A 20,745-nucleotide genomic window follows, 5' to 3' on the forward strand; every position below is an offset into this window, starting at 1 on the left:
TTATTGAAAGTAGGACATGTTATCGTGATTCTCATTTTAACAAGGACAAACATTGAGTAAGAGATGGCAGATAAATCATTTAGGTGAGGCCTTGCCTTTCCTCCCAGCAAGAATAATAGAAATATGGAGTCCTCTGCTAAATGCTTGATTGAAGAGGATCCGGGATTGGTATTCAGCTGCGGAAGGGAGCCATGACAAAATGGCTATGGGCATGAAAGGCAGCAATCCCATCATGTAGTCAACACACTGTGGCCATCTCCTTCACTGGCTTCCAGATTAACCCCTCCAACAAAGGCCTACATGCTTGCCCAATCTTCGAGGACGAGGACATGGAAAGTTTTAGTTAGTACATTATTGTATGACAACCATAGATTATTAGAGATATGACAAGATGACATTGATCCCATAATTTAGGAAAGCTTGAAACTTACAAGAAGAAAGGCCCACCCGGTAGGCAAGAAGGCAGGGGCAGCATCCCATAAATCTGATGTAGTAGGGCCACATACTATGATTAAGCCGATAATGAATGCCAAGGAGGCACGAAAAACGAATGCTTTGAACATCCTGTATACCAGCCGACATGCGACACTCAGTATTTGTCTACCCACTGATACAATCTGCAGCAACACAGAAATCACAAGAAGCAAACAAACAGATCAATCTGTCTTGGTAACAAAGCAGAAAAAGGGGAAAAGAAAATTACATTTCATCTGTTGTTTCCTACCAGAAGAACATATATGCATGGAAAAACTCAAGCATAACGTTTACATATATGCTTGTGCCCCTCTCCAGCTACAAACTAACTATAGTTTCATTGCATACCTTTGACAATAAAAGCATTGCTACCAAAACACCCCAAGAGAGTCCGTAAACCTGCAATAGTAGGTTATAAGCTTATGGTAGCAAAGTCAGAGAGAGAGGATGGTCTTGCAACCTAACTGATCTTCAATAGGGCAAGAAAAAAAAATTTGTATCAGTGAAAATAGCATATTATACTAGCCAACTCTTACTGTGATGAGCTATATTAAGGTGGTAGACAACCCCATATTGATAGACAAGGAAGCGAAGTGCAAGAACAATCTCAAGCACTCTTCCTAGTATGTTTGTGTACTTAAGGTGCTCTTCTTCTCCATCCCACCACGATTCCCAACTTTTTTCAGGCCGAATACCAATACCTCCACGAATTCTTATCCACCGCTTCCAGTCTGTCCAATCATCCACTGTCTTTTGCCAGTCGAAACTGGAAGGGTTAAAGATAAAGGGAGCAAGTAACCAGGATCCAACCAGGAACCAGATTGAGCACGTGATTAACAAATAAATATTTGAGCTGCGATATGATTCCCCATAAACTTGGTACAAGATCAATAGTATGCTGAGTTCTAACCCTTTCACAAAGTGACTCCGTGAGTACAGTCCATAGTAATCAGCAAACTTGGCATGAAAAGCAACAAATCCACGCCCAGTAGCTCGATATTTAGAACCTCCATGCAAGATTGTTCTCCCAAATTAATGTGCTTTTGTTCCAAGCTGAAATGTAAAGAACACAGAGGCTAGCTGCAGCTGCATGATGATAAAGTCACCCAGAGCAGTGCGGAACCCTTTCTCCAGGCTAATGTCCATAAGTATTAGCAGGACCAATAGCGTGCCCATTTGAAAGACCGACTGAGGAATTAAAGCTGCTTCTAGAGACTTGTTCCGACTTATAATTGAATTGTTTAGAATGTGTCTTTCCAATCCACTCATAACCAGATACAAACGTCCATAGAGGAAGAAATATACGGTAAGCATGGTAACCTGAAACAATGTAATGCTGATATCAGGGAAATTCATGTTTATTCCATTGCAAAGAGTAGTAGGGCAAAGATCTGATCACCTAAAGTTTATCTATTCACCATATTCAAGTACATAAAACCTTATAAAGAAAGAAAGTTAGTTTGGTTTGCTCACCATGCTATTAAAATAGAAACCAACAGTTGTGAAGTAGAATGACAGCATTCTATAGAAGTCAAATCGACATCCAAGGCGATACACATCACGACTAAGTGTTTGCTCTCCATTTCCACTTGCAACTTTTGCCTCAAAACATGATATTTGATTCATGCCCACATCACGTCCCTTTCCAACTTGGATATAATCATGATGCGTTATATATCCCCCTCGAAGAGTTGAATTGAACCCTGGAAAAAAACTTGTTTAGTTAACCGCAATATTAAACTTATAGAGTTCTGTTTGATTAGTTACCTAAGAGTACCTGCAAATATGTCCTCACTGAAATTGATAGTTTTTGAAGCTTTGCTTATGCCACCCCTTGTTATGTGCAAGATTCTGTCAAATATGTCAGGATGGCCGTAATGGAATCGTACCCTGCAATGATAAGATCATCATAGAAACAATGATCGTTATGATAGAAACAAATACAAACATACCAGAGAAGCTTGACCTGGCTCCATTCTTTTGCCTGTAGTTGGAGTGTTGAAAGATTTCTTAGATTTTATTTGTTTATCACTATTATTTGGTAGGTTACTAAGTAGAACAAGTAACCATTTAACCTCCAGTTCAAAGTGCATATCAGCAACAACCCTGTAGAATATTTCCTAAGCAACCAGTTACTCAAGATGAAAATTTGAGGGTACCCTAAAGGACTTGCTAATAAGCCTTGGCCGATAGTTACAAAGCTAGTCTCTTGATTGGACATAAACCAAGCAAGTGATGAAACACTGTAAAAGAAAATTAAAAAGTATAAACATAAATTAGTATTTAGCCAATCTGCAAAATGGCTGCATTTTGACTTGCTTGTGCATATCTGTTGAACTTATAGAGATCAATTAAATTTATAATGACAACTGGTCAGACTAACCTTCCTGTAAATATGCTCTCTTAGCCCTCATATTGTAGGTTTCCGTTGCCAGCTACTGGAGTGTTCGAACTCCTCCAAAACATTTCTCATTTTAAGGCCTTTTCAAAAGAGTTATCCTAAAAAACAAAAGTATTATAAGATACTCTAGAACCTTGATGACTATATCTTGAGATGGAGGTAGAAAAGCTACCTGACTCATGTCTATAGTCTGCAAGGCTTCTCCGCGGGTAAAGATAATGGCATGGTCTTGGTTTTCAGGTTTTCCTTCACCAACTTTTGTTGGAGGACCTGGAAGTTTGATGCGGTATATTTCCTGGAAGTACAATGGATATTCAATGTGCAAGGATGTTTTAAACAATTACTTATGTTAGAAAACTGACATAAGCTTGTAGGACAAAACATCAGTAAGCATGCGATAATTCTGACTTTCGATCAAATGTGTGGCCCAGACACATACCTAATCCAACAGAGAGACAAGAGCATTTTTGTGTCACTATCATGTTTTTGATGTTCTAAAGCAGGCACAATGTCATAGTAAAATTCGTAGCATCGTTTATTGGATTGACATCACTATTCATAACATCATGTTTTTTATTGTTTTCCATCCATACAAGAACCAAGAGAAAGCATGAAAAAGCCAGTGGATTGTAGGAAATAATCCAAATAAAACAAATAGTAATCATGAATATGTGTGTTGGGGCAGCAGGTTAAAGGATGACACGCGACGCAGCAATGCATGACACATAAACATCTATCTCTTAACAACGAGGATATTGCTAGATTGCTGGATTGAATGCAGAAAATGTCACAGGCCAAGCGGCCAGTAGCCAAGAAGCCAGTTCTATAATATTTTTATAATTAAAGAAAGAGGATTCGAACCCTACTCTTAAAGCAGAAAATCATGCATCAATTTAAGAGTTAACTGTTCGGATGCTATTTTCATTTTAATTTATTATAATTTACTAAAGATATTGCCCTGTGGAACCAAGATTCCCCACCCCAACAACTGCTCCCTACTTTTTGCCAGTGTTGCCTCGTATAACCCAAACCTGTGCTGGTACAAAATCTTGAAGCAGAAATCATCTTTAAACTCTCTTTATCACCATCACCATCATCAGCAGCAGCAGCTTTTTAAGGTAGTTAGGATTTCAAAGATGGGGTCAGCAACTGGGGGGAGAAGATAGTCATTGTCTGAAACCACTGAGCTTAACATCCAGAAAGGTAACATCACTCTGGGGTTTGTTGATGCCTCCCCTAATGCTAATGTCACTTTTTTTTGTAAGAGCTCCGATATTCCTCTATTTCAGTGCATGATACTGACTATAATTAAGCTCCTTTATACTTGAGGGTGCACAAGTTTATATGTATCTGTAATATTAGATTAGAGGCATGTATGCAACTATGAGGGAATTGCTTTCTTTTGCACTATGAGGGTCAACAACTATCCATGTATCCAAGCCATTGTGCATAACTACGGGCTTAATATAAGGTTGATCCTGTTTTCGAATATCTAAAATGGTTTCTGTCATATGTTTTCCAGGATCCCAATCACCTTCCAGGAACTATCCTGTCAGACTCGAATGATAAATCGATCCCTCCTTTCGAACAAAGTCCACATACTTCTCCTTTGTCTGGTGTATCGACTAGGTTATTTCAGTTGCTGTATTTCAACAACAGGAATATAACATTCAAAGTTTCCATTCTATTGTTTCTGGATCAAAGGGAAATTGAAGATGCTAACCTTTGAGGGCAAATGAATACTATGAGAAAACACGACATATACCAAGTGCAAGCTTCTGCTATGGACAGCATCATTATCAGTCCTATTCCTAACCGGTCAGGCTCTAAGACAGTCTCATGGCATTTCCACGCCCAGCCCAAACTTATCATCAGGCTTAACACTCTGTCCAATTCCTTTTAATAGGCTGAAATGTATGGTACAATACATCTTCCAACGAACCAATAAACAAATAACAAATGTCAAGAAATTCCTTTCTCTTTGCTAGTGGAGGAAGAGGGAACCCCTTTCTCACAACTGCTTCTACTTTTTGTAATATTAAAGTTGCCAGTGTTTCCTCGTATAACCCAAACCTCTGGTGGTACAGAATCTTAAGCAGCAGTCATCGTACTATCCCAAACATCTTTAAACTCTCTTTATCACCATCATCATCAGCAGCAGCTTTTTAAGGTAGTTGGGATTTCAAAGATGGGGTCAGCAACTGGGGGGAGATGATGGTCATTGTCTGAAACCACTGAGCTTAACATCCAGAAAGGTAACATCACTCTGGGGTTTGTTGATGCCTCCCCTAATGCTAATGTCACTTTTTTTTGTAAGAGCTCTGATATTCCTCTATTTCAGTGCATCATACTGACTATAATTAAGCTCCTTTATACTTTAGGGTGCACAAGTTTATATGCATCTGTAATATTAGCTTGGAGGCATGTATGCAACTATGAGGGAATTGCTTTCTTTTGCACTATGAGGGTCAACAACTATCCATGTATCCAAGCCATTGTGCATAACTACGGGCTTAATATAAGTTTGATCCTGTTTTCGAGTATCTAAAATGGTTTCTGTCATATGTTTTCCAGGATCCCATTCACCTTCCAGGAACTATCCTGTCAGACTCGAACAATAAATCGATCCCTCCTTTCGAACAAGTCCACATACTTCTCCTTTGTCTGGTGTATAGACTAGGTTATTTCAGTTGCTGTATTTCAACAACAGGAATGTAACATTCAAATTTTCCATTCTATTGTTTCTTGATCAAAGGGGAATTGAAGATGCTGACCTTTGAGAGCCAATGAACACTATGAGAAAACATAGACATATACCAAGTGCAAGCTTCTGCTATGGACAGTATCATTATCAGTCCTATTCCTAACCGGTCAGGTCCTAGGACAGTATCATGGCATTTCCACGCCCACCCCAAACTTATCATCAGGCTTAACACTCTGTCCAATTCCTTTTAATGGGCCGAAATGAATGGTATAATACATCTTCCAACGAACCAATAAACAAATAACAAATGTCAAGAAATTCCATTCTCTTTGCTAGTGGAGGAAGAGGGAACCCCTTTCTCACAACTGCTTCTACTTTTTGTAATATTAAAGTTGCCAGTGTTTCCTCGTATAACCCAAACCTCTGGTGGTACAGAATCTTAAGCAGCAGTCATCGTACTATCCCAAACATCTTTAAACTCTCTTTGTCACCACCATCATCATCGACAGCAGCAGCAGCAGCAGCAGCTTTTAAGGTCGTTGGGTTTTCAAGGATGGAGTCAGCAATTGGGGGAGAAGATGGTCATTTCAAGTTGTCTGAAACCACTGAGCTTAAAATCCAGAAAGGTGACATCACTCTGTGGTTTGTTGATGGCTTCTCTGATGCTATTGTCAGTTCTTTTTTCTCTTTTTTTTTTTTATTTTCTTTTTGTATGAGCTTTATATGAATAATTTTACAAAAGACTGAAAACCCAATCATGAAAACAACAAATAAATGAAGTTTTAGTTTATCTACAATGATGGTTATGTATGTTTCCTTCATGGGATTCTTATATATATGCACAGAATTGAACACAGTGTGATGATAAGCTTTTTGCAGGTCAATCCAGCAAATGAGAGAATGCTTGTTGGTGGTGGCGCAGATGGAGGTATATATATTCTTGTGATGAATTTTTAGTATGGGTATCTAACCTTAAACCGATTGATAATAATTGGAGAGGCCGATGTTATACAAGAATTCAAGATCTTGCTGAGTTTCTTCTTCTTAATTTCTCTTTAACCTTCTTAGTGTCATACAAGAAATGGACCTGTCATGACCAATGTTTCTGATGCATGGATATGTACTAGCCATACATAAGGCTGCTGGACCAGAACTCCTGGAAGCATGCTATAAAATCCCTGAAGTACGCTGTCCAACAGGAGAATCAAGGATTACCCCGTAAGTTTCTTCCTAACTAATATTAGAGTTTAGAATCAATAGTCTACTGCTGCTGTCATCCTAACCTTGCAAAGTGTTGCAGAGGTTTCAAACTGCCTGCATCTCATGTGATTCACACTGTTGGACCAATCTATGATTCTGGCAAAGACCCCAAAGCTTCCTTGACAAATGCATGCAAGTATGCATTGATATGATGATTCTTGCCACCATTTTTATTGGTTTGCTTTGTTTATCATTCTAAAACAAGATCTCTTTTTGTTCCCAAATTGGTTTCAGGAACTGCTTGAGTGTGGCTAAAGAGAACAATGTTAAATACATTGCTTTTACTGCAATATCCTGTGGTGTATATGGGTAAGTAATGCTAAGGAACCACCCATGTGCTTTCTGCTTGTTCCCCAACCCCCTCTCTTCTTCTCCCCCCTTGTCCTAGAAGTAGTTGAAACTTTTGCATATACATGATCAAGGACAAAAAGCTTAGTCTATTGTGACTTCCATTGCAAAGCTCTTGTTGGAAATAGACGAGTATTCTAAGGTAACTTTGGCTGAATTGCATCTGTTTTTGCCTTTTGTGATGATATGTTTCTGAAAGAATGCTGTTCAATTGGAGATGTGGATAACTTGCATAACTTTCTGGCCCCTCGAAGGTGCATGAACTCATAGATAAGTTTATTGGAGAGTCATTCCCTTCTGCAAAATTCTATATCCATCTAGTTAATGAAATCTTGATGTGACTATGGATTCTGAATTAGCTAGGTTCAATTGTTTGTAGAAAAAGTAACACCAGTTGATCTTTTACTTTTTCCTTTCTGAAAACTTTGCAGATATCCTTTTGAGGAAGCTGCTACGGTTGCTATATCTACTGTCAAAGAATTTGCAGATGACATTAAAGAGGTAATGTACTTTTGTTTTTGTTCGGATTGACAATCTTGAAGTTCATGGTATTTCTCTACTGTTGATCGATTCCTCCATTTCATTTGTTTAAATCCCAATTTTTACACCATTTTATCATTATGCTTTTGCTTAAATATAGTATCAGTATGATTAGTTCAAAGAACATGCAGTCTCCAATACCAATTACGGCTTCCTATATTGTTTTCTCAAACATGTAACAAATGAAACTTATGAAAGCATTACTTTTGATGATGATTGGAGCTTTGAAGGCTTTTGCATGATCTATAATCCTATATTATTCTTCTGACTGGTTTAGCATCTGAGTTTAAACTTCAAAGAGCATCATTAACATAACCCCAACTAACCATCTTCCCGTCTAACTGTCCAAGATGATAATGTTGTTTGGTGCAAATACCAGGCCAACTCTTGTTTGACTCTTGGCTCAAATACCATCATCTGCTCATGGCCTTCTTGTCATCACCAAGGGTAACAAATGGCCACGCTCTATGGCAATTCATGCCAGATTCTTCCTCCTCGTTTCACTAGATCCATCCTTATCAGACCTGTTCCCTGATTTCAAGGGATGAGAAGAACTTGATATGCCTATCAGTGTTTTGTTAGAAGATGGTTGGCACTCACCTTAGTTGCTGTTTGCAGGTGCACTTTGTTCTCTTCTCAGATCAAATCTACAATGTTTGGTTGAACAAGGCAAAGGAATTGCTCCAAGCTTAGTTCATGACAGCAGCTAGAATTACGTTGGTCTACCTTGTTGCTTGAGGCTGCAAAACTTTAGATGTGTATCTCAATTGACTTGGAGGCCTGTATGCAATTATGAGAGATTGCTTTAATTTTTGGTTTGTGAGGTTCCAGAACTTTAGATGAATTTGAGGCATCTATGCTTATCTGTAGACAAAATGCATGTTCGTGCTAGTGTGGTATTAATGGTCTAGATATGGTGTCTTAAGTTTGAGCAAATATTTGTTTGCCATTGTATTCAGAAGTATTTCATTGGATTGTGGAGTTGTTGCCCTCAATTCCCTGGCTGTTGCTGCTGCCTTTTCTCTCCTGTTTGTGGATGGGAAAGCAGTGAACATAAAAATATAATGGTAAAATTGCCCAGATAAGATTGAGTTTCTTTGATTTTCCTCATCATTTTGACCAAATTCAGGAGTTTCTTTTGTCAATAATATGCATAATGCTTACACCTTAGCTGAATAATATAGTATAAGAGGTTTTAGCAGCTTTTCTTTGGGAAATAGACATTAAGCTACAGAGGAGAGTTGAGGCATACCACACAGCCAACCTCAACAAGTTTTTCACAAGTCATAACTTGTTGGCATGCACCATGCATGGTACTATCGATAACTTGAGAGATCACCAACAAGGAAAGAGTGGATGGGTCCTTCATTCTCTTACAATAACTTGTCTGGCATTGATCCAAACAAAAAGTCATTAACAGGAATTGACAAAGCGAACAAGACAAGAATTAGTACAATATGGAACCCCATGTGCTTGAATTTTTCAGAGATCTAGTATATGAGAATGGTTGCTTAACCTTGACTTTAATTACTAATAATTAACATACCAAAGTTCTAGATTTACAGCGACATAGGCTCTGCTATTACTAGCACATTGGATTTCTTTTTTCAACCAAATAGATTGTTATAGATTCCACGTCGATAAGAGACCCCCGAATCTTAAGTATATAAATATGAATTTTTCACCATTTATTAAGCATTCATTTCGGATTGAAAACGTGCATTTGTAATTTTTGAACTTACTTAAACTTTTAATAATAATTTTTTGTGATTAATGTATTATTTCAACATATATTTATTTACAAGGTAAAAAGATAAATGTAAACATCAGTTTTGCAACAAAAAATACTTTGGGATTTATGGGTTTGGGTTTTTTTTTTTAAATGACAAGTTTCAAATATTTATTTTTATATTTATGTTGACAAAAATATCTAAAAACCACTTAATATCACATTAATAAATATAAAATAGGTAAATTACAAAATTAAGACCGTGTTTGGCAATAGAATTATGAACAATAATTCTAAAAAATTTAATTAAAGGAATATAATTACAGGTATCACTTTCTCTTGCCTAATAAAATTAATTTTTAATAAAATATTTATAAATTAAACGTTATAGAATTATCTTCTCAGCAATTTTATATCAAACAATAATTTTCTTAACAATCAAAGGATAAAACGACGTAGTTTTGAAAGCATATTATACTAGCCAACTCTTACCGTGATGAGCTATATTAAGGTGGTAGACAACCCCATATTGATAGACAAGGAAGCGAAGTGCAAGAACAATCTCAAGCACTCTTCCTAGTATGTTTGTGTATTTAAGGTGCTCTTGTTCTCCATCCCACCATGATTCCCAACTTTTTTCAGGCCGAATACCAATACCTCCACGAATTCTTATCCACCGCTTCTAGTCTGTCCAATCATCCACTGTCTTTTGCCAGTCGAAACTGCAAGGGTTAAAGACAAAGGGAGCAAGTAACCACGATCCAACCCGGAACCAGATTGAGCATGTGATTAACAAATAAATGTTTGAGCTGCGATATGATTCTCCGTAAACTTGGTACAAGATCAATAGTATGCTGAGTTCTAACCCTTTCACAAAGTGACTCCGTGAGTACAGTCTATAGTTATCAGCAAACTTGGCATGAAAAACAACAAATCCACGCCCAGTAGCTCGATATTTAGAACCTCCATGCAAGATTGTTCTCCCAAAATAATGTGCTTTTGTTCCAAGCTGAAATGTAAAGAACACAGAGGCTAGCTGCAGCTGCATGATGATAAAGTCACCCAGAGCAGTGCGGAACCCTTTCTCCAGGCTAATTTCCAGAAGCATAGGCAGGACCGATAGCGTGCCCATTTGAAAGACCGACTGAGGAATTAAAGCTGCTTCTAGAGACTTGTTCCGACTTATAATTGAATTGTTTAGAATGTGTCTTTCCATTCCACTCATAACCAGATACAAACGTCCACAGAGGAGAAATACACAGTAAGCACGGTAACCTGAAACAATGTAATGCTGATATCAGGGAAATTCATGTTTATTCCATTGCAAAGAGTGTAGGTAATGATCTGATCACCTAAAGGTTATCTATTCGCCATATTCAAGTACATAAAACCACCTTATAAAGAAAGAAAATTAGTTTGGTTTGGTCACCATGCTATTAAAATAGAAACCAACAGTTGTGAAGTAGAATGACAGCATTCTATAGAAGTCAAATCGACATCCAAGGCGATACACATCACGACTAAGTGTTTGCTCTCCATTTCCACTCGCAACTTTTGCCTCAAAACATGATATTTGATTCATGCCCACATCACGTCCCTTTCCAACTTGGATATAATCATGATGCGTTATATATCCCCCTCGAAGAGTTGAATTGAACCCTGGGAAAAAAATTGTTTAGTTAACCGCAATATTAAACTTATAGAGTTCTGTTTGATTAGTTACCTAAGAGTACCTGCAAATATGTCCTCACTGAAATTGATAGTTTTTGAAGCTTTGCTTATGCCACCCCTTTTTATGTGCAAGATTCTGTCACATATGTCAGGATGGCCGTAATGGAATCGTACCCTGCAATGAGAAGATCATCATAGAAACAATGATCGTTATGATAGAAACAAATACAATCATACCAGAGAAGCTTGACTTGGCTCCATTCTTTTGCCTGCAGTTGGAGTGTTGAAAGATTTCATAGATTTTATTCATTTATCACTATTATTTGGTAGGTTACTAAGTAGCACAAGCAACCATTTAACCTCCAGTTCAATGTGCATATCAGCAACAACCCTGTTCAATATTTCCTAAGTTACCAGTTACTCAAGATGAAAATTTGAGGGTACCTTAAAGGACTTGCTAATAAGCCTTGGCCGATGGTTACAAAGCTAGTCTCTTGATTGGACATAAACCAAGCAAGTGATGAAACACTGTAAAAGAAAATTAAAAAGCGTAAACATATATTAGTATTTAGCCAATCTGCAGAATGGCTGCATTTTGACTTGCTTGTACATATCTGTTAAACTTATCGAGATCAATTAAATTTATAATGACAACTGGTCAGACTAACCTTTAGACCAAATATTGTAGGTTTCCATTGCCAGCTACGGTAGTGTTCGAACTCTTCCAAAACATTTCTCATTTTAAGGCCTTTTCAAAATAGTTATCCTAAAAAACAAAAGTATTATAAGATACTCTAGAACCTTGATGACTATATCTTGAGATGAAGGTAGAAAAGCTACCTGACTCATGTCTGTAGTCTGCAAGGCTTCTCCGCGGGTAAAGATAATGGCATGGTTTTGGTTTTCAGGTTTTCCTTCACCAACTTTTGTTGGAGGACCTGGAAGTTTGATGCGGTATATTTCCTGGAAGTACAATGGATATTCAATGTGCAAGGATGTTTTAAACAATTACTTATGTTAGAAAACTGACATAAGCTTGTAGGACAAAACATCAGTAAGCATGTGATAATTCTGACTTTCGATCAAATGTGTGGCCCAGACACATACCTAATCCAACAGAGGGACAAAAGCATTTTTGTTTCACTATCATGTTTTTGATGTTCTAAAGCAGGCACAATGTCATAGTAAAATTCATAGCATCGTTTATTGGATTGTCATCAGTATTCATAACATCATGTTTTTGATTATTTTCCATCCATACAAGAACCAAGAGAAAGCATGAAAAGCCAGTGGATTGTAGGAAATAATCCAAACAAAACAAATAGTAATCATGAATATGTGTGTTGGGGCAGCAGGTTAAAGGATGACACGCGACGCAGCAATGCATGACACATAAACATCTATCTCTTAACAACGAGGATATTGCTAGATTGCTGGATTGAATGCAGAAAATGTCACAGGCCAAGCGGCCAGTATCCAAGAAGCTAGTTCTATAATATTTTTATGATTGAAGAAAGAGGATTCGAACCCTATTCTTTGAGCAGAAAATCATGCACCAACTTAAGAGTTAACTGTTTGGATGCTATTTTCATTTTAATTTATTATAATTTACTAAAGATATTGCCCTGTGGAACCAAGATTCCCCACCCCGACAACTGCTCCCTACTTTTTGCCAGTGTTGCCTCGTATAACCCAAACCTGTGCTGGTACAAAATCTTGAAGCAGAAATCATCTTTAAACTCTCTTTATCACCGTCACCATCACCATCATCAGCAGCAGCAGCTTTTTAAGGTAGTTGGGATTTCAAAGATGGGTTCAGCAACTGGGGGGAGAAGATGGTCATTGTCTGAAACCACTGAGCTTAACATCCAGAAAAGTAACATCACTCTGGGGTTTGTTGATGCCTCCCCTAATGCTAATGTCACGTTTTTTTGTAAGAGCTCTGATATTCCTTTATTTCAGTGCATGATACTGACTATAATTAAGCTCCTTTGTACTTGAGGGTGCACAAGTTTATATGTATCTGTAATATTAGATTGGAGGCATGTATGCAACTATGAGGGAATTGTTTTCTTTTGCACAATGAGTGTCAACAACTATCCATGTATCCAAGCCATTGTGCATAACTACGGGCTTAATATAAGGTTGATCCTGTTTTCGAGTATGGTTTCTGTCATATGTTTTCCAGGATCCCAATCACCTTCCAGGAACTATCCTGTCAGACTCGAACGATAAATCGATCCCTCCTTTCGAACAAGTCCACATACTTCTCCTTTGTCTGGTGTATCGACTAGGTTATTTCAGTTGCTGTATTTCAACAACAGGAATATAACATTCAAAGTTTCCATTCTATTGTTTCTTGATCAAAGGGAAATTGAAGATGCTGACCTTTGAGAGCCAATGAATACTACGAGAAAACATAGACATAGACCAAGTGCAAGCTTCTGCTATGGACAGTATCATTATCAGTCCTATTCCTAACCGGTCAGGTCCTAGGACAGTATCATGGCATTTCCACGCCCACCCCAAACTTATCATCAGGCATAACACTCTGTCCAATTCCTTTTCATAGGCTGAAATGAATGGTACAATACATCTTCCAACGAACCAATAAACAAATAACAAATGTCAAGAAATTCCATTCTCTTTGCTAGTGGAGGAAGAGGGAACCCCTTTCTCACAACTGCTTCTACTTTTTGTAATATTAAAGTTGCCAGTGTTTCCTCGTATAACCCAAACCTCTGGTGGTACAGAATCTTAAGCAGAAGTCATTGTACTATCCCAAACATCTTTAAACTCTCTTTGTCACCACCATCATCATCGACAGCAGCTGCAGCAGTTTTAAGGTCGTTGGGTTTTCAAGGATGGAGTCAGCAATTGGGGGAGAAGATGGCCATTTCAAGTTGTCTGAAACCACTGAGCTTAAAATCCAGAAAGGTGACATCACTCTGTGGTTTGTTGATGGCTCCTCTGATGCTATTGTCAGTTCTTTTTTCTCTTTCTTTTTTTTTTTTTAATTTTCTTTTTGTATGAGCTTTATATGAATAATTTTACAAAAAACTGATAACCCAATCATGAAAACAACAAATAAATTAAGTTTTAGTTTATCTACAATGATGGTTATGTATGTTTCCTTCATGGGATTCTTATACATATGCACAGAATTGAACACAGTGTGATGATAAGCTTTTTGCAGGTCAATCCAGCAAATGAGAGAATGCTTGGTGGTGGTGGCGCAGATGGAGGTATATATATTCTTGTGATGAACTTTTAGTTTGGGTATCTAACCTTAAACCGATTGATAATAATTGGAGAGGCCGATGTTATACAAGAATTCAAGATCTTGCTGAGTTTCTTCTTCTTAATTTCTCTTTAACCTTCTTAGTGTCATAGAAGAAATGAACCTGTCATGACCAATGTTTCTGATGCATGGATATGTACTAGCCATACATAAGGCTGCTGGACCAGAACTCCTGGAAGCATGCTATAAAGTCCCTGAAGTTCAACCTGAAGTACGCTGTCCAACAGGAGAAGCAAGGATTACCCCGTAAGTTTCTTCCTAACTAATATTAGAGTTTAGAATCAATAGTCTACTGCTGCTGTCATCCTAACCTTGCAAAGTGTTGCAGAGGTTTCAAACTGCCTGCATCTCATGTGATTCACACTGTTGGACCAATCTATGATTCTGACAAAGACCCCAAAGCTTCCTTGACAAGTGCATACAAGTATGCATTGATATGATGATTCTTGCCACCATTTTTATTGGTTTGCTTTGTTTATCATTCTAAAACAAGATCTCTTTTTGTTCCCAAATTGGTTTCAGGAACTGCTTGAGTGTGGCTAAAGAGAACAATGTTAAATACATTGCTTTTACTGCAGTATCCTGTGGTGTATATGGGTAAGTAATGCTAAGGAACCACCCATGTGCTTTCTGCTTGTTCCCCAACCCCCTCTCTTCTTCTCCCCCCTTGTCCTAGAAAGTAGTCGAAACTTTTGCATATACTTGATCAAGGACAAAAAGCTTAGTCTATTGTGACTTCCATTGCAAAGCTCTTGTTGGAAATAGACGAGTATTCTAAGGTAACTTTGGCTGAATTGCATCTGTTTTTGCCTTTTGTGATGATATGTTTATTAAAGAATGCTGTTCAATTGGAGATGTGGATAACTTGCATAACTTTCTGGCCCCTCGAAGGTGCATGAACTCATAGATAAGTTTATTGGAGAGTCATTCCCTTCTGCAAAATTCTATATCCATCTAGTTAATGAAATCTTGATGTGACTATGGATTCTGAATTAGCTAGGTTCAATTGTTTGTAGAAAAAGTAACACCAGTTGATCTTTTACTTTTTCCTTTCTGAAAACTTTGCAGATATCCTTTTGAGGAAGCTGCTACGGTTGCTATATCTACTGTCAAAGAATTTGCAGATGACATTAAAGAGGTAATGTACTTTTGTTTTTGTTCGGATTGACAATCTTGAAGTTCATGGTATTTCTCTACTGTTGATTGATTCCTCCATTTCACTTGTTTAAATCCCAATTTTTACACCATTTTATCATTATGCTTTTGCTTAAATATAGTATCAGTATGATTAGTTCAAAGAACATGCAGTCTCCAATACCAATTACGGCTTCCTATATTGTTTTCTCAAACATGTAACAAATGAAACTTATGAAAGCATTACTTTTGATGATGATTGGAGCTTTGAAGGCTTTTGCATGATCTATAATCCTATATTATTCTTCTGACTGGTTTAGCATCTGAGTTTAAACTTCAAAGAGCATCATTAACATAACCCCAACTAACCATCTTCCCGTCTAACTGTCCAAGATGATAATGTTGTTTGGTGCAAATACCAGGCCAACTCTTGTTTGACTCTTGGCTCAAATACCATCATCTGCTCATGGCCTTCTTGTCATCACCAAGGGTAACAAATGGCCACGCTCTATGGCAATTCATGCCAGATTCTTCCTCCTCGTTTCACTAGATCCATCCTTATCAGACCTGTTCCCTGATTTCAAGGGATGAGAAGAACTTGATATGCCTATCAGTGTTTTGTTAGAAGATGGTTGGCACTCACCTTAGTTGCTGTTTGCAGGTGCACTTTGTTCTCTTCTCAGATCAAATCTACAATGTTTGGTTGAACAAGGCAAAGGAATTGCTCCAAGCTTAGTTCATGACAGCAGCTAGAATTACGTTGCTCTACCTTGTTGCTTGGGGCTGCAAAACTTTAGATGTGTATCTCAATTGACTTGGAGGCCTGTATGCAATTATGAGAGATTGCTTTAATTTTTGGTTTGTGAGGTTCCAGAACTTTAGATGAATTTGAGGCATCTATGCTTATCTGTAGACAAAATGCATGTTCGTGCTAGTGTGGTATTAATGGTCTAGATATGGTGTCTTAAGTTTGAGCAAATATTTGTTTGCCATTGTATTCAGAAGTATTTCATTGGATTGTGGAGTTGTTGCCCTCAATTCCCTGGCTGTTGCTGCTGCCTTCTTTCTCCTGTTTGTGGATGGGAAAGCAGTGAACATAACAATATAATGGTAAAATTGCCCAGATAAGATTGAGTTTCTTTGATTTTCCTCATCATTTTGACCAAATTCAGGAGTTTCTTTTGTCAATAATATGCATAATGCTTACACATTAGCTGAATAATATAGTATAAGAGGTTTTAGCAGCATTTCTTTGGGTAATAGACATAAAGCCACAGAGGAGAGTTGAGGCAAACCACACAGCCAATCTCAACAAGTTTTTCACAAGTCATAAGAGATTTCTGGATTTCCGAATCATTATGACAATAATGGTGCATCCGAAATCAGCTAAGGAAAGAAAAAGATATATAAACCAAGCAACCAGAGCTATATATCCTTTCAGTTTATTTAGTAAAAATAGATCCCCAAAAACAATGGATGTGCTATGCTCTTCTGAGGGAATACATCAAGTTGTGTCAAGACCTCAACTTTAATAATATACATAGGCTCAACTCCCCTAACCCTATGTAGTGGCTCCACACAGACCACAAAGGCTCTTCAAGAATCAACAAGAAGAAATGAGTCTTGCTGAATCTTGGTATAGCAGACCTATAGAAATCCCTGAACCTTCTTTTTCTTTCCACTCTGATGTGGAAGAAGCTTTTAGCAGAACTGTACACAGTTGCAGCTCAACTGATGGCGAAAACATGTACATAACATAACAGACTACAAAAATCTGCTTTCATTTAAAGTGAAGCAAAAAATCGAAGACTTTGTTTTGGCCGGTGAAACTCCAAGAGTACAGCATGCAGTCATAACCTCTTTGTAAAATGTGAAACTTAGACATCTTTTTCCTTGAATAAACTCCGGGGGATTCTGTTAGTCACACTCTCATCTACTATCTTATAGTGCTGGGAAAATTTTCGGTGGATCATTCCACAGCATTTATCCACACGTTCTTCATATTTGTTATAGAAGACAGGTATGGTAATCGATAAGATGGTTCCTGCCATCAACAAATGCCAAATACATTATAAGTAAATGAGTACACCATTGAAGATTCCTACACAATGAGAAAAAGTTCATTGACAAAATGCCTCCCATTCTGAATTAATTTGCAAAAGCAGGCATAGATATGCAAAATATCCCATGACGTCAAGCCAGCTAGAAAGTTTGTAACAGGAGCTTGATATCAGATTTTATTAATTTTATAAAACACAAATACATGATCATTTACCAGAAACAATGCAAACTAGGTTGTGATTAAAACAACCAGGGTAAATTTAGTTACATTTAATGTTATGTCAGTTGAACCAAAAAAAAAAAAGAATACTAATTATATCCACAAATCAAAAAGGAAGATGAATATGCATTCAGTTGACAGATGAACTGCTTACCAATATAGGCAAGTGTGAAGAAAGAGCAATAGCTACCAATGGCAGATAAGAGCCATAGACAAATCACAACCTGCCAAGTGAACTAAAAGTTAGAAAACTTTATTAAGCACCAGCCTTCCCCACCTCAATAAACAAAAAATAAGGACAGAAAAGCAGGTAGAGTGGAACATGTTTAGTGAGATTGCAAAAGCGGGGTAGAACCCAGGACCCTATACAAACAGCATAGAAATCGATTATGGCATTTAGCAAATAGAAACCTGATGCAAACTAATGATTAACCATCTGGGCAAAAAACAGGATAGGTTAAAATGAACAGAAGAGTGTTTGCTGGAAGAGCAAGAGCTGTTTGTGAAGAAGAACCATCTGTTTGAAAGCAATCATGGTTTAATTATGAAGTTCATAGTTAAATTGGCAAATTCTGCTAATCAATCTTGTTTGGGAGATGACATTAGAGTGAAATAGAGTATATGGATGATTAATTGATCTACTCCCAATTTGTGAGATTTTGGCCCTCAGTGGGTGGGTAGGTGGGGGGTTGCCACTAATCCGCTTTCCTATACCACACTGAAACACACTTCATACTAATGACTCCCTTCAATGATATTAATAATAATAATAAATCATATATTAACTAGATGATAATTCCACCAACAATACCACAATGCTGCACACATGGAATTCTATTTCAACATTGATTCTTTTTCCCTTTGTAGTGTATGTGTATAATGCAGCACAGAATACTCAGATAAAATACAACTGGTTTAAACTGACCTTGAAAAAGAGTCGAAAATCTTTGCCAATTGTTATATCATGAGCCATAAGAAGCACATTATTGATTTTAACACGAAATGATGCTGCAGCGTTATTAACCATTTCCTCTGACAACTCAAGTTCTGGTAATGTTTGTAGTTGTCTGCTTAAACAATACACAGGCATCATTGTCAAAAATGGCTTCAACACTAAAAAAGGAATGAACACATATGGAGGAAATATTAGTCATACCTATTTCTTAAAGCAGCATAGTTGGCACGGACAAACAACAATACAATTAATATCAGCAAGACATCTGAACAAATGGATAAGAATGGTAATCCAGACTGTTCAAATATGAGCCAAGCAACAGTAGCAACAACAATGACACCAAAAGAATCCCGCCACCGCTTCCACAAGAGTATATCAGCCACTAGGAACACAAGAAGCAAAATTTGTAAATTTATCACATAAAACAAATCCACTAGTATTATAAGGTGAAAACTAAAGGAGTCAGTGTGAAAAAATAATCTTACAGCAATTATATCATACTATACAACAGAATTAACCCAACATCATACTAATTATAATAAAAAACGTTGATGGAGGAATGTTAAAAGCCACAAACTTTTGCCTATAAGACCAAAATAAATAAAGATCGAAGATAAATGCTGAATGAGCACAGATCAAAAGGAAAGTTGGCTTCCAAGGATATTATCCCACCAGGGAAAACTCAGCAAAGGATTCACCTTCAGTTTCTATTATGTGTCACATCCACAATTTAGAGCACAAAATTAAACAAGATAATCAGCATCATTTCCTCTCCACCAAGAAACCCATCACCCTCCATCAAGGGAAAAGAAAAAGGGTACACTCCATGGAGTCACCCTTGTAAAAATAAATAGAGAACCAACCTCTTGCAAAACGATATCACCACACCAATATGGTGGGAAAAGAAGGTTTGCGTAAGAGTAGCATAGCGTAGACAAGACCAAAACAAAATAAAAGAACATCTGCATCTCTCTAAAAGAAGAAAACTCAAAACAGTGAGCCTCAAATTGTAAGAGTAGCATATCATTTGGCCTATGCACAAATGTGTAACTGCTATAGCATAACTGCGTACAGAGAGATGATCACCCCATTTTTCCTAAACCAAATTTAATCCTATTTATCACTTCTTGTTCCTAAAATTCACTTCCCATTATAATCTCATTTTGCCTAACATTTCATTACAATTCCAAAGGGCACTATTTAAACAAAACATCAAAGTACCCCAAGAATCACCTATCCATTGAAGAAATTCGGTTGATTTCATCGAAAGGCAAGAACAAACAAGAGAGATAAACAAAATGGAAAAGAAAATAAAAGATGGGTATTTTCTGGTTCAATTTCTTTTACCTTCACCACCACCCAGAAACTGGTGAAGTGAACCCTGACGACCAAACAAACGGTAACCACCGGAGGATGTTGTTGAAGAAGTGGAAGATATTGTCTGATTTCTTGACTCTTCCCCATCAGTGTTACTCGAATTCTCCATTACTTGCAATCCAGAAATGAAAAAACAAAAAAAAAACCCACAAATTTCAAATCTTGCAGAATTTTTTCTCTCTTTGAAGCCAAATTTCAGGGTCCCAGATCTATGGCAGAGTCGACGAACAAAAAAACATACAGACCCTTCTTTTCAATTTATTTTGGGAAGAAAGAAAGTTCCTTTCTTCGTTCTTTTCTGTCTGACTTGGATAAAAAACATATATATAGGAGACGACAAGACTGACGTCTATCTAATATTTGTCAAAAGAATTTTTTTTAATGACGTAATATTAAAAAATTCCTAAATTATTCACAAAATTTTAAATAATTTATTAATTTTTAATACATTTAATCCAGATCTAACTCGATTATGAACTATTCAGAAAATGTATGTTTTGATATCACTTGTTACGAGTTAAAATTTAAATAAACTTATAAATCATGAATCTATATTTTCAATTTAAAAAT

At 37.1% G+C, this 20,745-nt stretch overlaps 3 protein-coding genes and 2 pseudogenes across 8 annotated transcripts; 2 read left to right on the top strand and 3 right to left on the bottom strand.

Moving 5' to 3' along the window:
• Positions 1-75: 75 nt before the first annotated feature.
• On the bottom strand, positions 76-5,724 carry LOC18587481 (callose synthase 7-like; annotated as a pseudogene).
• LOC18587482 (uncharacterized) lies at positions 4,859-8,823 on the top strand. 3 transcript variants are annotated; one of them, XR_016023173.1, is made up of 9 exons: positions 4,859-5,130; positions 5,450-6,249; positions 6,459-6,507; positions 6,707-6,797; positions 6,880-6,975; positions 7,074-7,148; positions 7,387-7,441; positions 7,619-7,688; positions 8,346-8,416. XR_016023173.1 is itself a non-coding variant. In XM_088802663.1 (8 exons), the coding sequence occupies exons 2-8, from the start codon at positions 5,887-5,889 to the stop codon at positions 8,418-8,420; spliced, it is 819 nt and encodes a 272-aa protein (XP_088658789.1). In that variant the 5' UTR covers positions 4,859-5,130; positions 5,450-5,886; the 3' UTR covers positions 8,421-8,823. The 3 variants fall into 3 exon arrangements, 2 of the variants coding, with proteins under 2 accessions (XP_088658789.1, XP_088658790.1); XM_088802663.1 differs by lacking the exon at positions 7,387-7,441 and having other exon boundaries at positions 8,346-8,823; XM_088802664.1 differs by lacking the exons at positions 4,859-5,130; positions 7,387-7,441 and having other exon boundaries at positions 6,016-6,205; positions 8,346-8,823.
• Positions 8,824-9,928: 1,105 nt separating this feature from the next.
• Positions 9,929-13,590, bottom strand: LOC148760596 (callose synthase 7-like; annotated as a pseudogene).
• A 128-nt stretch (positions 13,591-13,718) lies between these two features.
• Positions 13,719-16,690, top strand: LOC148760597 (uncharacterized). 4 transcript variants are annotated; one of them, XM_088802660.1, is made up of 7 exons: positions 13,726-14,108; positions 14,324-14,372; positions 14,572-14,674; positions 14,757-14,852; positions 14,951-15,025; positions 15,497-15,566; positions 16,224-16,690. In XM_088802660.1, the coding sequence occupies exons 1-7, from the start codon at positions 13,992-13,994 to the stop codon at positions 16,296-16,298; spliced, it is 585 nt and encodes a 194-aa protein (XP_088658786.1). In that variant the 5' UTR covers positions 13,726-13,991; the 3' UTR covers positions 16,299-16,690. The 4 variants fall into 4 exon arrangements, 3 of the variants coding, with proteins under 3 accessions (XP_088658786.1, XP_088658787.1, XP_088658788.1); XM_088802661.1 differs by lacking the exon at positions 16,224-16,690 and adding an exon at positions 15,985-16,217 and having other exon boundaries at positions 13,843-14,108; XM_088802662.1 differs by lacking the exon at positions 14,757-14,852 and having other exon boundaries at positions 13,843-14,108.
• Positions 16,691-16,967: 277 nt separating this feature from the next.
• On the bottom strand, positions 16,968-20,481 carry LOC18587485 (Reticulon family protein). The gene is made up of 5 exons (XM_007011275.3): positions 20,146-20,481; positions 19,000-19,180; positions 18,769-18,910; positions 17,998-18,067; positions 16,968-17,606 (listed from the first exon to the last, which is right to left on the bottom strand). The coding sequence occupies exons 1-5, from the start codon at positions 20,282-20,284 to the stop codon at positions 17,440-17,442; spliced, it is 699 nt and encodes a 232-aa protein (XP_007011337.3). The 5' UTR covers positions 20,285-20,481; the 3' UTR covers positions 16,968-17,439.
• Positions 20,482-20,745: the final 264 nt, after the last annotated feature.

The sequence above is a fragment of the Theobroma cacao genome, chromosome 10 (genome assembly GCF_053813885.1).
Source record: "Theobroma cacao isolate CCN51 chromosome 10, ASM5381388v1, whole genome shotgun sequence".
NCBI lineage: Eukaryota > Viridiplantae > Streptophyta > Magnoliopsida > Malvales > Malvaceae > Theobroma > Theobroma cacao.

Bases quoted from the DNA above. Each gene is read 5' to 3' on its own strand.
- LOC148760597 (XM_088802660.1), top strand. From the start codon at position 13,992: ATGGAGTCAGCAATTGGGGGAGAAGATGGCCATTTCAAGTTGTCTGAA. The intron at 14,109-14,323 runs GTCAGTTCTTTT...AGCTTTTTGCAG, and splicing joins ATGGCTCCTCTGATGCTATT to GTCAATCCAGCAAATGAGAG. The intron at 14,853-14,950 runs GTATGCATTGAT...AATTGGTTTCAG, and splicing joins TCCTTGACAAGTGCATACAA to GAACTGCTTGAGTGTGGCTA.
- LOC18587482 (XM_088802663.1), top strand. From the start codon at position 5,887: ATGTCAAGAAATTCCATTCTCTTTGCTAGTGGAGGAAGAGGGAACCCC. The intron at 6,250-6,458 runs GTCAGTTCTTTT...AGCTTTTTGCAG, and splicing joins ATGGCTTCTCTGATGCTATT to GTCAATCCAGCAAATGAGAG. The intron at 7,689-8,345 runs GTAATGTACTTT...TGCTGTTTGCAG, and splicing joins TTGCAGATGACATTAAAGAG to GTGCACTTTGTTCTCTTCTC.
- LOC18587485 (XM_007011275.3), bottom strand. From the start codon at position 20,284: ATGGAGAATTCGAGTAACACTGATGGGGAAGAGTCAAGAAATCAGACA. The intron at 19,181-20,145 runs GTAAAAGAAATT...TTGTGTTCCTAG, and splicing joins GTTTCTGGGTGGTGGTGAAG to TGGCTGATATACTCTTGTGG. The intron at 18,911-18,999 runs GTATGACTAATA...TTGTTTAAGCAG, and splicing joins TATGCTGCTTTAAGAAATAG to ACAACTACAAACATTACCAG.